At 46.2% G+C, this 15,087-nt stretch overlaps 1 protein-coding gene across 3 annotated transcripts in view; it reads right to left on the bottom strand.

Moving 5' to 3' along the window:
• Positions 1-15,087, bottom strand: part of ctso (cathepsin O) — a 71,685-nt gene that overhangs the window by 16,130 nt on the left and 40,468 nt on the right. For all 3 annotated transcript variants that reach the window (XM_072584278.1, XM_072584276.1, XM_072584277.1), the window contains exon 6: positions 3,882-4,045. In XM_072584278.1, the coding sequence (XP_072440379.1) occupies positions 3,882-4,045 (164 nt within the window). The remainder of the gene's footprint in view (positions 1-3,881; positions 4,046-15,087) is intronic.

Genomic DNA, 15,087 nt, shown 5'->3' with positions numbered 1-15,087 from the left:
AACTGTTAATTTGCATAATTGGTGAACAGTAAAATCCCATTGAAATTGCATTTCCTGACTCCTTCCTTTTCAATGTTGGGAGTCCTTTTCAATCCTGGTGTTGAAGTCTCCAAGGAGGACAATTTTATTTTCCTTAGGGATGTTGGTGAGTATTGTGAAGCAGAAGCCTTCTTTGGATTCATCTATGATTCATCAATGGTTGTAGCACAGGCAGTCACAACTTTGACTATTGCTTCTTAGCAAGTCATGAGCCAATCGTTGATGCTCCAAAAGGGAGCTCTGAGAGTTGGTTGACAAATTTGTTCTTTTGTAAGCCTCCTGGTTTGATATTATACTATATCATACTATCTTTGACTTGCCTTGTTTGCCATGGTTCTCTCTCTTTTCCTGTTCAGTATTTTTACCTAATAGGGATGTATGTCGTTTTGAAAATCAAGCATAGATGGAGACAACATACTATTGTGCAGTCATGTTTACCTACAGAGAAACTCCTGTCTGTTCCCATAAGTACTAAATTCCCTGCCATGATTACTCTTCCGCTCCTCTTCCACCCCAGCTCAGCCACAAGTTGGTTCTTGCTGCATTCTTCTGATGAGACATCACCTTCATCAGTATTCAAACTGAAAACTAGATAATGAGTGAGCTGGATTCAAGAGATTCTTGTACTACCTGCCTGGTCTTCTCACCTGGCGGAGTAGTCACCCAGCCTTAATCTATGGCATGTGTTGAAAAGTGTGGTGCTGGAAAAATACAGCAGGCCAGGCAGCATCCGAGGAGCAGGAGAATCGATGTTTCGGGCATAAGCCCTTCTTCAGGAATGAGACTGGTGTGCCAAGCGGGCTGAAATAAAAGGTGGGGGGGGGGGGTGATTTGGGGGAGGGGCGCTGGGAATACGATAGGTGGAAGGAGGTGAGGGTGGTAGGCCAGAGAGGGGGTGGGGGGGGGGGGTGGAGAGATCGGGAAGAAGATTGCAGGTCAAGAGGGCAGTGCTGAATCCGGGGGTTAGGAGTGAGATAAGGTGGTTGGGGTGGGGAAATGAGGAAGTTGGAGAAATCTGCATTCATCCTGTGTGGTTGGAGGGTTCCTAGGCGGAAGGTGAGGCGCTCTTCCTCCAGGTGTTGTGGCCAGGGTCTGGGGATGGAGGAGGCCAAGGACCTGCATGTCCTTGGTGGAGTGGGAGGGGGAGTTAAAGTGTTCAGCCACGGGGCGGTTGGGTTGGTTGGTGCGGGTGTCCCAAAGGTGTTCCCTGAAACGTTCCACAAGTAGGCGGCCTGTCTCCCCAACGTAGAGGAGAGCACATTAGGTGCAGCGGATACCGTAAATGATGTATGTGGAGGTGTAGGTGAATTTGCGACGGATATGGTAGGATCCATTGGGGCCTTGGAGGGAGGTGAGGGGGGAGGTGTGGGCGCAAGTTTTGTACTTCTTGCGGTTGCAGGGGAAGGTGCTGGGAGTGGAGGTTGGGTTGGTGGGGGGTGTGAACCTGACGAGGGAGTCGCAGAGGGAGTGGTCTCTCCGGAATGATGATGGGGTGGGGAGGGAAATATATCCCTGGTGGTGGGGTCTGTTTGGAGGTGGCGGAAATGACGGAGGATGATACAATGTATCCGGAGGTTGGTGGGGTGGTAGGTGAGGACCACTGGGGTTCTGTCCTGGTGGCGATTGGAGGGGCGGGGCTCAAGGGCGGAGGTGCGGGAAGTGGAGGAGATGTGGTGGAGAGCATCGTCGACCATGTCTGGGGGGAAATTGCGTTTTTTGAAGAAGGAGGCCATTTGGGCTGTTCGGTATTGGAACTGGTCCTCCTGGGAGCAGATGTGGCGGAGGCAAAGGAATTGGGAATATGGGATGGCGTTTTTACAGGGGGCAGGGTGGAAGGAGGTGTAATCTAGGTAGCTGTGGGAGTCGGTCGGTTTGTATGGCATCTATGGCATGGAGAAAGTGAGGACTGCAGATGCTGGAGATCAGAGCTTAAAAATGTGTTGCTGGAAAAGCGCAGCAGGTCAGGCAGCATCCAAGGAGAAGGAGAATCGACATTCCGGGCATAAGCCCTTCTCCTTGGATGCTGCCTGACCTGCTGCGCTTTTCCAGCAACACATTTTTCAGCTCTGATCTCCAGCATCTGCAGTCCTCACTTTCTCCTAGTTGACTTTAACCTACTGCGAATTCTCTTGCAAGGATGTCTTCCTTGAAGAAGCTCTCCTCCTCCCTCTACAAGGATCTCAGTGAATCCCTCTCTCACTGCACCACCCCCCAGGACATCTCATCTGCCCTGAAGCTCTTCAGCCACGTCCTCAAACAGACTCGCTACCACAGCCACATCTCCTTCCTCAGCACCTGTCTACGGAACCATCTATAGCATGGCCACCTTGTGAAACAAGGTCTGTGCACTGGACTCATACTTGTGGATAAACCACAGTTACTCCAACCTCTGCTTTGGTTCCAAAACTCAAAGCTCAAATTTTTGAGGCTAGACATATATGATTGTCCAGGCTATATGAAGTATCCACAACCTCACTCATGGCACAGAATGGGCATTCTTTAACTATGCTTAAGCTTATTTTCAGAATTTTTAAAATTGGAGATCATAAGGTAGAAAATAACATCACTCACCAACTGGCTCCAATAAACCCAGCTCTTTGCAAACAGCTCTTCACCAACCAATCAGCTTTTTTCAGAGTTTCTTGTGATATCACTGGTATTGTCCAAACTGGACATGCTGCATTTAACAGTGCCTTCCCAATTCAGAGGTAGGGGAAGGCCTTAACTACTGGTCCCAATTTATATCATTCTGTTCCACACTGTTTTCAGAAAGGTTTGCTGCCTTCCTGTCTCACAGGTAAGTCACCAAAACCACATATCCCTTCAGGCTGAATTGCCCAGGCTGCGTCTGGAGATTAATTTTGAATTTTACAACCCTTCAAGTACAGCCTATATTCTTGGGTAACTGTTTTGAACAAGGTGATATAACCTGCTATAGTCTACGTTACTCCATTTAGAATCGGAAAGGCAGATTCCTGATTTTCATTGTAAGTAAATCCTGTGTTCTGAATGTGACTGGAAATATTCTGTGTGTCTATGATCTACTCCACAACTAGTGCAGTTTCATTGTTAAAATTTATTCGGTTTGTATCCCACAACTCTCCAAAGAGGCCACAAGCTAGTAAAAGATACATTACACATTACAGGACATTGAGTTTGTACTGAAAATGTGTTGCTGGAAAAGCGCAGCAGGTCAGGCAGCATCCAAGGAACAGGAGAATTGACGTTACGGGCATAAGCCCTTCTTCAGGATTGAGGAAAGTGTGTCCAGCAGGCTAAGATAAAAGGTAGGGAGGAGGCAGTTGGGGGAGGGGTATTGGAAATGTGATAGGTGGAAGGAGGTCAAGGTGAGGGTGATAGGCCGGAATGGGTGGGGGCGGAGAGGTCAGGAAGAAGATTGCAGGTTTGGAAAGCGTTGCTCAGTTTGGGGGATTTGACTGAGACAAGGTGGGGGGAGGGGAAATGAGGAAACTGGAGAAATCTGAGTTCATCCCTTGTGGTTGGAGGGTTCCTAGGCGGAAGATGAGGCACTCTTCCGCCAACTGTCGTGTTGCTATGTTGAGTTTGTACTGCCAAAACATACTATTACCTCCACTAGGTCCACTGCCTTGAATATTACAAGATTTTAAGTGATTGTCCAAGTATTTTATAAAGGTTGTGAGGTATCCTGACTCGACTAACTCCCAGGCAGTGCATTCCAGACCCCTTCAAGAATATCTTATAATGAAATCAGAATGACAACCTCAAAATGAGAACAACACACATTTTAACCAAAATGGTTCTGTAAGTGCTCAATAAACTGAACTTTCAAAGTCTCAGTTATGAAATTAAATTTCAAATACCTGTCGTGTCATAACCAGTGATGACTACTGCATGGTTTGACTTTCCTTGAGAGCAGTGATGCTGAATAATGCCACCAAGATAGTCCTGCCAACTTACTGCATCCACGACTACCACCAAGGGACCCCATTCTAACAGTTTCTCCATCATAACATCTTCATTATATCTACATACAGCAACATTTATAAATACAGATTAGTTTTTTTTTAAATATTGGAACACATCAAAAATGTAGTGAAACAAAATTAATCATAGAAAACATCAAAGTAGCATATTATTTTATCTCAGCAAAATAAAAAATGACCCACGAAATTTAATGAGCACCTTGTAAAAACCTCTCAATTGAACATGATGATTCCGTTTTTAAAGATATTAACCTGCTTGCAAAAGTGAGCTGATGGTTGTTAAAGATATGATTATTTTTTAACTTAGCTATAAGTAACTACATAGTACTTATTGCACAATAATTAATATACCTAGGTTAGTGCAGAAGTCAACAAACCTAATAACTAGAAAGGCAATTTTCAAATTTAGCGAAGAACCCAATATTTTAAGAACTGCAATGCTATCATATATTTTATATTGATCATTTTATTGGAATTTGAATGTAATTTTGTTCCATAGAAAAAAGTATTCTGTTGCGTTGTTATTGTGTTAAATTTTGTGTGATTAATATCAACATTACATTTTTGAAGCATTTCATTTCTAAACAAAGCAAGAAGTGCATTACATCCAGGTTTGTGCTGAGAAGTGGTAAGTGACATTCATGTTACACAAGTGCCAGGCAATGACCGTCTCCAACAAGAGAAAATCTAACCATCATCCCTTAACATTCAAAGGTGTTACCACCACTGAATCACACACTATTCAACACTGTCGGGGGTTGTCATTGACCAGAAACTGAAGTGGACTAGCCATATAAACACAGTGACTACAAAGAAAGGTTGGAGTCAAAGAATTTTGCAGCCAGTTATTCACCTCCTGTTTCCCAAAACCTATCCACCATCTACATGTCAGAAATCAGGAGTGAGATGGAATAATCCCCACTTGCGTGAATGGCTGCAGCTCCAACAAAAATTGATGCGAGACAGGACAAGCATCTACTACTTCAACAATCCACTCAGTAGCATCAGTACAAAATGTTTACAAAATGACTGGAACAAATTAACAAAGTTCCTTAGATAGCACGTTCCAAACTTTTGACCTCTGCCGTTTAGAAGGACAAGAACATCAGATACATGGGAACTCCCTCCCTAACGTTATTATGGATCCTTTGAGAGCACATGGCTGTAGTGGTTCAAGGTAGCTGCTCACCACCACCACAGTCCCCTAGGCATCAAGGACATGCAGTAGCTGCCCCTTGAATAAGCTCCACATTTCAATTGTGCCCATTACCTGCAGTTTCCTTCTCCATCCTATGCATCCTAAATCTTGTCTAATCGCATCATAATTGCCTTTCCCCCATCTGTAACTCCTGCCCTGTAGTATATACCTATTCATTTCCATCACTAAAGTAAATGTAACTGAGTTGTGGTCACTATCACCGAAGTGCTCATCTACCTCCAAATCTAACACCTGGCCAGGTTCATTACCCAGTACCAAATCCAATGTGGCCTCACCCCTTGTGGGCCTGTCTACATACTGTGTCAGAAAACCCTCCTACACATACTGGACAAAAATTGACCCATCTAAAGTACTCCAACTACTGCATTTCCAGTCAATATTTGGAAAGTTAAAGCCCTTCATAACAACTACCCCGTTACTCTCACTCCTATCCAGAATCACCTTTGCAATCCTTTCCTCTATGTCTCCGGAACTTTTCAGAGGCCCATAGAAAACTCCCGACAGGATGACTTCAGCCCATTCTACCTCAGTAGACAAGTCCTCATCAAATGTTCTTTCTGTCACCGTAATACTGTCCTTGAAGAACAATGGCATCGCACGCTGCTCAGATCAAAGGCAATTAGGGATGGGGAAACAAAAGATAGTGACATCGTATCAATGAATAAATGTTCAAAATACAGGTAAATAGTCAAAGATGGACATAATGCCCTATATGTATCTGTTCTGACAAAGGGTCACTGGACATAAAACTTTAACTCTGTTTTTCTCTCTACCAATGCTACCAAATCTACTGAATTTCTCCATCATTTTCTGTTTTTGTGCCATTTACGTAACTCTTCAATCTTATAAAGAATTCCAACCTACAAACAATCGATAAAAATGAAGAACTGTACCGTGTCAACAATGAACTGTAAGGAACTCTGGAGTGATCGCTGTACTAGTGCAATGGCCAAATGCTATTTAAAATAATTAGCTTGGGGTAACTGATTTGGGAGAGAATCACTACAGGGGCTCGATGTTTAAATATACAATACCCTGAAAAAAAAGTGAGATCACAAATAGCATTTATGAGGCATTAAAAGGGTTAAATCATAAAGACAGGTTCTGTAGACAAGGCTTGCATTTTCTTAAATGTAGAACATGGAGGATTAACATAACTGAGGTATCATTTAAGATGATTAAACAACTTGGCAGGATAGGTAGAAATTAATTCCTCAGGTATCTTGAACAAACAAAAACCCAAAATCTGCCGAGGTTAAGTCATTTAAAAACTTCAAAACTAAGACTGATCATGTTTTATTTGGAAAGGATATTAAAGAAAATGGAATCAAAGTCAGGAGGAAAGACTTGCAATTACAGAAACCACCCACCCCCACTCTGCCAGATCAAAACACCCCCAGATCTGACACCCACTCTATTCCCCGTGGGACCTACTTTCTCTGGCTCACCCAACCTATCCTAAGCATTTACCTATCCCCCTTGCCACCTGGTATCCCAGCCAGCTGGCATTCTGCACCAATCCCAGCTGGCACCCTACCTGTCACTCAGGCACCCTATCTACGTCACCCTAACATCATACTTATAGATTTTTAAAATTAACCTGTTTTGACACATTATGACACACTCTGGAGACATTAAGACCTGAATTAAACCTAACATTTAGAGACATTACCACTATGCCATAAGGGTCCTCCCATACCAGCACTACCTACTTACATTGATGTCCCTTTTCCTCTAAAAGCATAACATCTTGAAATGTTTTATTCAATGTTTTGGCCTCAGCTGCTTTCTGCAGCAGAGACTTCCAGTGAAGAAATGTTTCCTCATCAATCCTAAAAGGCCTACCATAGATGCATACAATCCCTACAGTGTGGAAACAGGCCCTACGATGCAACAAGTCCACACTGACCATCCGAAGAGTAACCCACCCAGACCCATTCCCCTCTTACTCTACATTTACCCCTGACGAATCCCTGAACACTACGGGCAATTTTAGCATGGCCAAATCACATAACCTGCATATCTTTGGAAACCCATGCAGACACTGGGAGAATGTGCAAACTCCACACAGAAAGTCATCGAGGCTGGAATTGAACCCGGGTCTCTGGCGCTGTTAGGCAGCAGAGTTAACCACTGAACCACCATGCCACCCCACCCTTTATCCTTAGATTGTGACACCTGGTTCTGGAATCCCCAGTCTTCAGGAACAGCCTTCCTGAGTTTATCCTGTCTATTCCTGTTAGAATTTTATTGATTTCCACAAGATCTCCTCCTCACCCTTCCAAACTCCAGTGAATATTGTCCTATCTGATCCAATCTCTCTTGATATGTCAGTCCTGCCATCCCAGAAATCAGTTTGGTAAACTCTGACTGTACTCCCTTCATAGCCAGACATTTTTCCTCAAATAATGAGAACAAAACTGCATAAAATACTTCAGATATGGTCTCACCAAGGCCTTGTACCATTGCAGCAACACATCCCTGATCCTGGAATTAAATCTTCTTCCAACATGCCATTTGCCTTCTTCACCTGCATACTTACTTCAAGCAATTGGTGAACAAAAACACCCAGGTATCGATGCACCTCAACCTCCCTCCTCCTCAATCTAACATCATTCAGGTTTCTGAGGAAGGGCCACCGAACTCAAAACATTAACTTTGATTTCTCTGCACAGCTGCTGCCAGACCTGCTGAGCTTTTCCAGCAACTTCTGTTTTCATACTGAAGCATTTCTGGATTATCATCACAACTCATTTCCCCCATCTAGATTTGTGTCATCTGCAAACTTGGGGAAACAACATTTCGTTCACTCATCCAACTTATTGATATTTACTGTGAACAGCTGGGATCCAGCACTGATCTCTGCTGTACTCCACTCGTCACTAGGTGAAGGTGAGGGCTGCAGATGCTGGAGATTAGAGTCGAGAGTGTGGTGCTGGAAAAGCACCGCAGGTCAGGCAGCATCCGATGAACAGGAGAATCGACATTTCATCAGGAATGAGGCTGTGAGTCGGGGGTTGTGACATAAATGGAGGGTGAGGGTAGGGTTGGGGGGAGGTAGCTGAGACCGCAATAGGTCTATGGAAGTGGGGGTAAAGGTGATAGATTGGACGGGAGGGTGGAGCAGATAGGCGGGAAGGAAGATGGACAGGTGGGACAGGTCATGAGGGGGGTGCCGAGTTGGAAGGTTGGAAGGTGTGGGGGGGGGAATATGAGGAATCTGGTGAAATCCACATTGATGCCGAGGGGTTGGAGAGTCCTGAGGTGGAAGATGAGACGTTTTTCCTCCAGGCATCGGGTAGTTAAGGTGTGACGATGGAGGAGGCCCAAGACCTGCATGTCCTTGGAGGAGTGGGAGGGGGGAGTTGAAGTGTTTGGCCATGTGGCGGGGGGTTGGTTGGTGTGGGTGTTCCGGAGATGTTCTCTGAAGAGCTCTGCGAATAGGCATCCTGTCTTCCCAATGTAGAGGAGACCCCATCTGGAGCAACAGATACAGTAAATGACGTGTGGAAGTACAGGTGAAACATTGATGGATGTGGAAGGCTCCTTTGGGGCCTTGGACAGAGGTGAGGGGGGAGGTGTGGGCGCAGGTTTTTTTATTTCCCCTGGTGGCAGGGGAAGGTGCTGGGAAGGGAGAGTGGGTTGGTGAAGGGCGTGACGAGGGAGTCGCGGAGGGAATGGTCTTTATGGATAGTGAAAAGGGGTGGGTAGGAAAATATATCTCTGGTAGTGGGGTCCGTTTGTAGTGGTGGAAATGGAGAATGATGCGATGTATCCGGTGGTTGGTGGGGTGGAAGGTTTCTGTTTTCATACTGAAGCATTTCTTGTTGCGATTGAAGGGGTGGTTGGAGGGCGGAGGTGCAGGAAGTGGATGAGATGTGTTGGAGGGCATCACCACCACGTGGGAGGGGAAATTGCGGTCTTTGAAGGAGGTGGCCATCTGGTGTGTCCTGTGGTGGAACTGGTCCTCCTGGGAGCAGATGCAGTGAAGGTGGAGGAATTGAGAATAAGAGATAGTGTTTCTACATGAGACAGGATGGGTGGTGGTGTAGTCTAGTTAGCTGTGGGAGTCGGTGGGTTTGTAGAAGATGTCCGTGTTGAGTCGGTCACCGTTAATGGAGATGGAGAGGTTCACGAAGGGGAGGGAGATGGTCCAGGTGAACTTAAGGTCGGGGTGGAATATGTTGTGAAGTTGATGAACTATTCAACCTTCTCGTGGGAGCACGATGTGGCACCAATGCAGTCATCAATGTAGCGGAAGAAAAGGTGGAGAATGGTGCTGGTGTAACTACGGAAGATGGACTGTTGCATGTAACCAACAAAGAGACAGGCATACCCATGGCTACCCCTTTCGCCTGGAGGAAGTGGAGGATTTAAAGGAGAAATTATTGAGGGTGAGGACCAGTTCAGTCAAATGAATGAGAGTGTCACTGGAAGGGTACTGGTGGGGACAGTGGGAGAGGGAGAAACGGAGGGCTTGGAGGCCCTGGTCATGGCGGATGGAGGTGTAGAGGGATTGGATATCCATGGTGAAGATGAGGCGTTGGAACCAGGGAAAGAAAGATCTTGGGGGAGGTAGAGGGTGTGGGTGGTGTCCCAAACATATTTGGGGAGATCCTGGACTGGGGGGGATGGGACAGTATCAAGGTATGCAGAGATGAGTTCGGTGGGGCAGGAGCAGGCTGAGATGATGGGTTGGCCAGGGTAGTCAGGCTTGAGGATCTTGGGTAGGAGGTCAAACCGGGCAGTGCAGGGTTCCTGAACTAGGAGGTTAGAAGCTGTGGTTGGGAAATCCTCTGAGGTGATGAAGTTGTATACGGACTGGGAGATGATGGTTTGGTGATGGGGGGGGTAATGATTGAGGGGGCAGTAGGAGGAGGTGTCTTTGAGTTGCCGCCTGGCTTCAGCAGTGTACAGGTCAACGTGCTAAACCACCATTGCGCTCCCCCCTCCCCCCTTATCCACTGGTTTGATGGAACCCTGTCATTTGGAAAAATGTTTATTCCAACTCTTTCTTTCCTGTCTGCCAACAATTTCTATATCCATGTCAGTAATTATCCCCATCCCACGTGCTTTAACTTTACATGTTAATCTCAGACATTGGACCCTATTGAAGTTTCCTGAAAGTCCAAATAAACCATACCCATTGGCTCTCCCTCATTAACTCTGTTAGGTGCATCCAAAAAACTTCCAGCATGACTTCCCTTTCACAAATCCATGCTGATTTTGTCCTATCCTGTCCCATGCTTTCCAAGTGTTCTGCTATGAAATCTTTTAGAATGGACATTTCGTGTTTTCCCCACTAGTGAAGTCAGGTTAACCAGTCTGTAATTCCCTGTTTCTATATCAACTTTTTTAAATGGTGGGTTTGCATTAGCAACCCTACAATCCATAGGAACTATTCCAGAGTCTATAGAATAGAACATAGAACATAGAAGAATACAGCGCAGTACAGGCCCTTTGGCCCTTCGATGTTGCGCCGATCCAAGCCCACCTAACCTACACTAGCCCACTATCCTCCATATGCCTATCCAATGCCAGTTTAAATGCCCATAAAGAGGGAGAGTCCACCACTGTTACTGGCAGGGCATTCCAGGAACTCACGACTCGCTGAGTAAAGAACCTACCCCTAACATCTGTCCTATACCTACCACCCCTTAATTTAAAGCTATGCCCCCTCGTAATAGCTGACTCCATACGTGGAAAAAGGTTCTCACGGTCAACCCTCTCTAAACCCCTCATCATCTTGTACACCTCTATCAAATCACCCCTAAACCTTCTTTTCTCCAATGAAAACAGCCCCAAGTGCCTCAGCCTTTCCTCATACGATCTTCCTACCATACCAGGCAACATCCTGGTAAACCTCCTCTGCACCCGTTCCAGTGCCTCCACATCCTTCCTACAGTATGGCGACCAAAACTGCACACAATACTCCAGATGCGGCCGCACCAGAGTCTTATACAACTGCAACATGACCTCAGGACTCCGGAACTCAATTCCTCTACCAATAAGAGCCAGGATGCCATATGCCTTCTTCACCGCACGATTTAACTGGGTGGCAACTTTCAGAGATCTGTGTACATGGACACCAAGATCCCTCTGCTCATCCACACTACCAAGTATCCGACCATTAGCCCAGTACCGCATCTTTTTATTACTCTTACCAAAGTGAATCACCTCACACTTACCTACATTGAACTCTATTTGCCACCTTTCTGCCCAGCTCTGCAGCTTACCTATATCCTGCTGTAACCTGACACATCCTTCCTTACTGTCAACAACTCCTCTGACTTTTATATCATCCGCAAACTTGCTCACCCAACCTCCTAACCCCTCCTCCAGGTCATTTATAAAAATGACAAACAGCAATGGTCCCAAAACAGATCCTTGCAGAACGCCGCTAGTAACTGCACTCCAAGATGAACCTTTACCATCAACTACTACCCTCTGTCTTCTTCCAGCCAGCCAATTCCTAATCTAAACCTCCAACTCACCCTCAATGCCATACCTCCGTATTTTTTGCAGTAGCCTACCATGGGGAACCTTATCCAACGCCTTACTAAAATCCATATACACCACATCTACTGCTTTACCCTCGTCCACCTCCTTAGTCACCTTCTCAAAGAATTCAATAAGGTTTGTGAGGCACGACCTGCCCTTCATAAAACCATGCTGACTATCCTTGATCACATTATTCCTATCCAGATGTTCATAAATCCTATCCCTTGCAATTCTCTCTAAGACTTTGCCTACAGCAGAAGTGAGACTCACCAGCCTATAGTTAGTAGGGTTATCCCTACTCACCTTCTTGAACAAGGGAACCACATTTGCTATCCTCCAGTCCTCTGGTACTATTCCTGTAGACAACAGGGACATAAAAATCAAGGCCAATGGCTCTGCAATCTCCTCCCTTGCTTCCCAGAGAATCCCAGGATAAATGCCATCAGGCCCAGGGGACTTATCTATTTTCACCCTTTCCAGAATTTCCAACACCTCTTCCCTACATACCTCAAAGCCATCCATTCTACTTAATTGTGACTCAGTATTCACATCGGCAACAATGACCTGTTCCTGAGTGAATACTGACGAAAAGTATTCATTCAGTGTCTCCCCAATCTCTTCAGCCTCCACACGCAACTTCCCACTACTATCCTTGACTGGACCTATTCCTACCCTAGTCATTCTTTTATTCCTGACATACCTATAGAAAGCCTTTGGGTTTTCCCTAATCCTACCAATAAGGACCTTTCATGTCCCCTCCTTGCTGCTCTTAGCTCTCTCTTCAGGTCCTTCCTGGCTACCTTATAACTCTCAATCGCCCCAATTGAACCTTCATGCCTCATCTTTACATAGGCCGCCCTCTTCCATTTAACAAGGGATTCCAATTCCTTATTAAACCACGGCTCCCTCACACGACCCTTTCCTCCCTGCCTGACAGGTATATACTTATCAAGGACACTCAATAGTTGCTCCTTGAACAAGCTCCACATATCAATTGCACCCTTGCCTTGAAGCCTACTTTTCCAAGCTATGCATCCTAAGTCATGCCTCACTGCATCATAATTTCCCTGCCCCCAGCTATAACTCTTGCCCTGCAGTGCACACTTATCCCTCTCCATCACTAGAGTAAAAATCACCGAATTGTGGTCACTGTCCCCAAAGTGCTCACCTACCTCTAATTCTAACATCTGGCCTGGTTCGTTACCCAGAACCAAATCCAGTATGTCCTCACCTCTTGTTGGCCTGTCTACATATTGTGTCAGGAAACCCTCCTGCACACATTGAACAAACACCAACCCATCTAACGAACTCGAGCTATAGCTTTCCCAATCAATATCAGGAAAGTTAAAGACCCCCATAACAACCACCCTATTACTTTCACTCTTCTCCTGAATCATCCTCGCAATCCTTTCTTCTACGTCTCTCGGACTATTAGGAGGCCTGTGGAAAACTCCTAACAGGGTGACCTCACCTTTCCTATTCCTAACCTCAGCCCAAACTACCTCAGATGGTGAGTCTTCATCCATCGTCCTTTCCACCGCTGTAATACTATCTTTGACAAGCAATGCCACACCTCCCCCTCTTTTACCCCCATTTCTGACCCTACTAAAACATTTAAACCCTGGAACCTGCAACAGCCAATCCTGTCCCTGCTCTACCCATGTCTCCGTAATAGCCACAACATCGAAATCCCAGGTACCAACCCACGCTGCAAGTTCACCTACCTTATTTCATACACTTCTTGCATTGAAGTATACACACTTCAAGCCACTTTCCTGTTTACAGGCACCCTCCTTTGAGATTGATGCCATGTTCCTAACCTCCCTACACTCCAGGTCCTGCACCCTAATGCTACAGTCTAGGTTCCCATGCCCCTGCAGAGTTAGATTAAACCCCCCCCGCCAAGAGCACTATCAAACCTCCCCCCAAGGATACTGGTGCCCCTCAGGTTCAGGTGCAGACCATCCTGTTTATAGAGGTCCCACCTTCCCCAGAAAGAACCCCAGTTATCCAAGTACCGGAATCCCTCCCTCCTGCACCATCCTTGTAGCCACGCATTTAACTCTTCTCTCTCCCTATTCCTCGACTCTCTATCACGTGGCATGGGTAACAAACCAGAGACAACAACTCTGTTTGTTCTAACCCTGAGCTTCCAACCTAGCTCCCTGAAAGCCTGTTTAACATCCTCAGCCCTCCTCCTACCTATGTCATTGGTGCCAATGTGGACCACGACTTCAGGCTGCTCCCCCTCCCCCTTAAGGACCCGGAAAACATGATCAGAATCTTGAAAGATGACCACCCATTATTTCTAGGGTCACTGTAATACTCTGGCAAGTAGATTAACAGGCCCTGGGGATTTATCCATCTTTAATTCCATTAAATTCTCCAACACCCCATTTCCCGAATATACTGATTTCCTTCCAGCTGATCTCTCTTTCAGCTGAGCTGAAAGATCAGGTATAACTTTATTGAATGGTAGAGCAGGCCGATGTGGCAATATGAGGTTCTCCTGCTCCTGTTTCTTATGTTCTAAATTACAGCAATACAGAACTACTTTATTGATATCAGTTCCACGTTATCAGCTTGACAGCCAACAACTTAGCTCTCAAAAATAATGTTCTGGATTAGTGGTGCTGGAAGAGCACAGCAGTTCAGGCAGCATCCAAGGAGCAGAAAAATCGACGTTTCGTGCAAAAGCCCTTCATCAGGAATAAAGGCAGAGAGCCTGAAGCGTGGAGAGATAAGCTAGAGGAGGGTGGGGGTGGGGAGAAAGTAGCATAGAGTACAATAGGTGAGTGGAGGAGGGGATGAAGGTAATAGGTCAGGGAGGAGAGGGTGGAGTGGATAGGTGGAAAAGGAGATAGGCAGGTAGGACACGTCCGGACAAGTCATAGGGACAGTGCTGAGCTGGAAGTTTGGAACGAGGGTGAGGTGGGGCAAGGGGAAATGAGGAAACTGTTGAAGTCCACATTGATGCCCTGGGGTTGAAGTGTTCCGAGGCGGAAGATGAGGCGTTCTTCCTCCAGGCGTCTGATGGTGAAGGTGCGACGGTGAAGGAGGCCCAGGACCTCCATGTCCTCAGCAGAGTGGGAGGGGGAGTTGAAATATTGGGCCATGGGGCGGTGTGGTTGATTGGTGCGGGTGTCCCGGAGATGTTCCCTAAAGCGCTCTGCTAGGAAGCGCCCAGTCTCCCCAATGTAGAGGAGACCACATCGGGAGCAACGGATACAATAAATGTGTCTGATGTACCTGCAAATCCACTAATATCATTTATTGTATCCGTTGCTCCCGATGTGGTCTCCTCTACATTGGGGAGACTGGGCGCCTCCTAGCAGAGCGCTTTAGGGAACACCTCCGGGACAC

Source organism: Chiloscyllium punctatum, chromosome 14 (genome assembly GCF_047496795.1).
Source record: "Chiloscyllium punctatum isolate Juve2018m chromosome 14, sChiPun1.3, whole genome shotgun sequence".
In the NCBI taxonomy this organism is placed as follows: Eukaryota; Metazoa; Chordata; class Chondrichthyes; order Orectolobiformes; family Hemiscylliidae; genus Chiloscyllium; species Chiloscyllium punctatum.
This window is presented reverse-complemented; position numbering and strand designations above follow the sequence as displayed.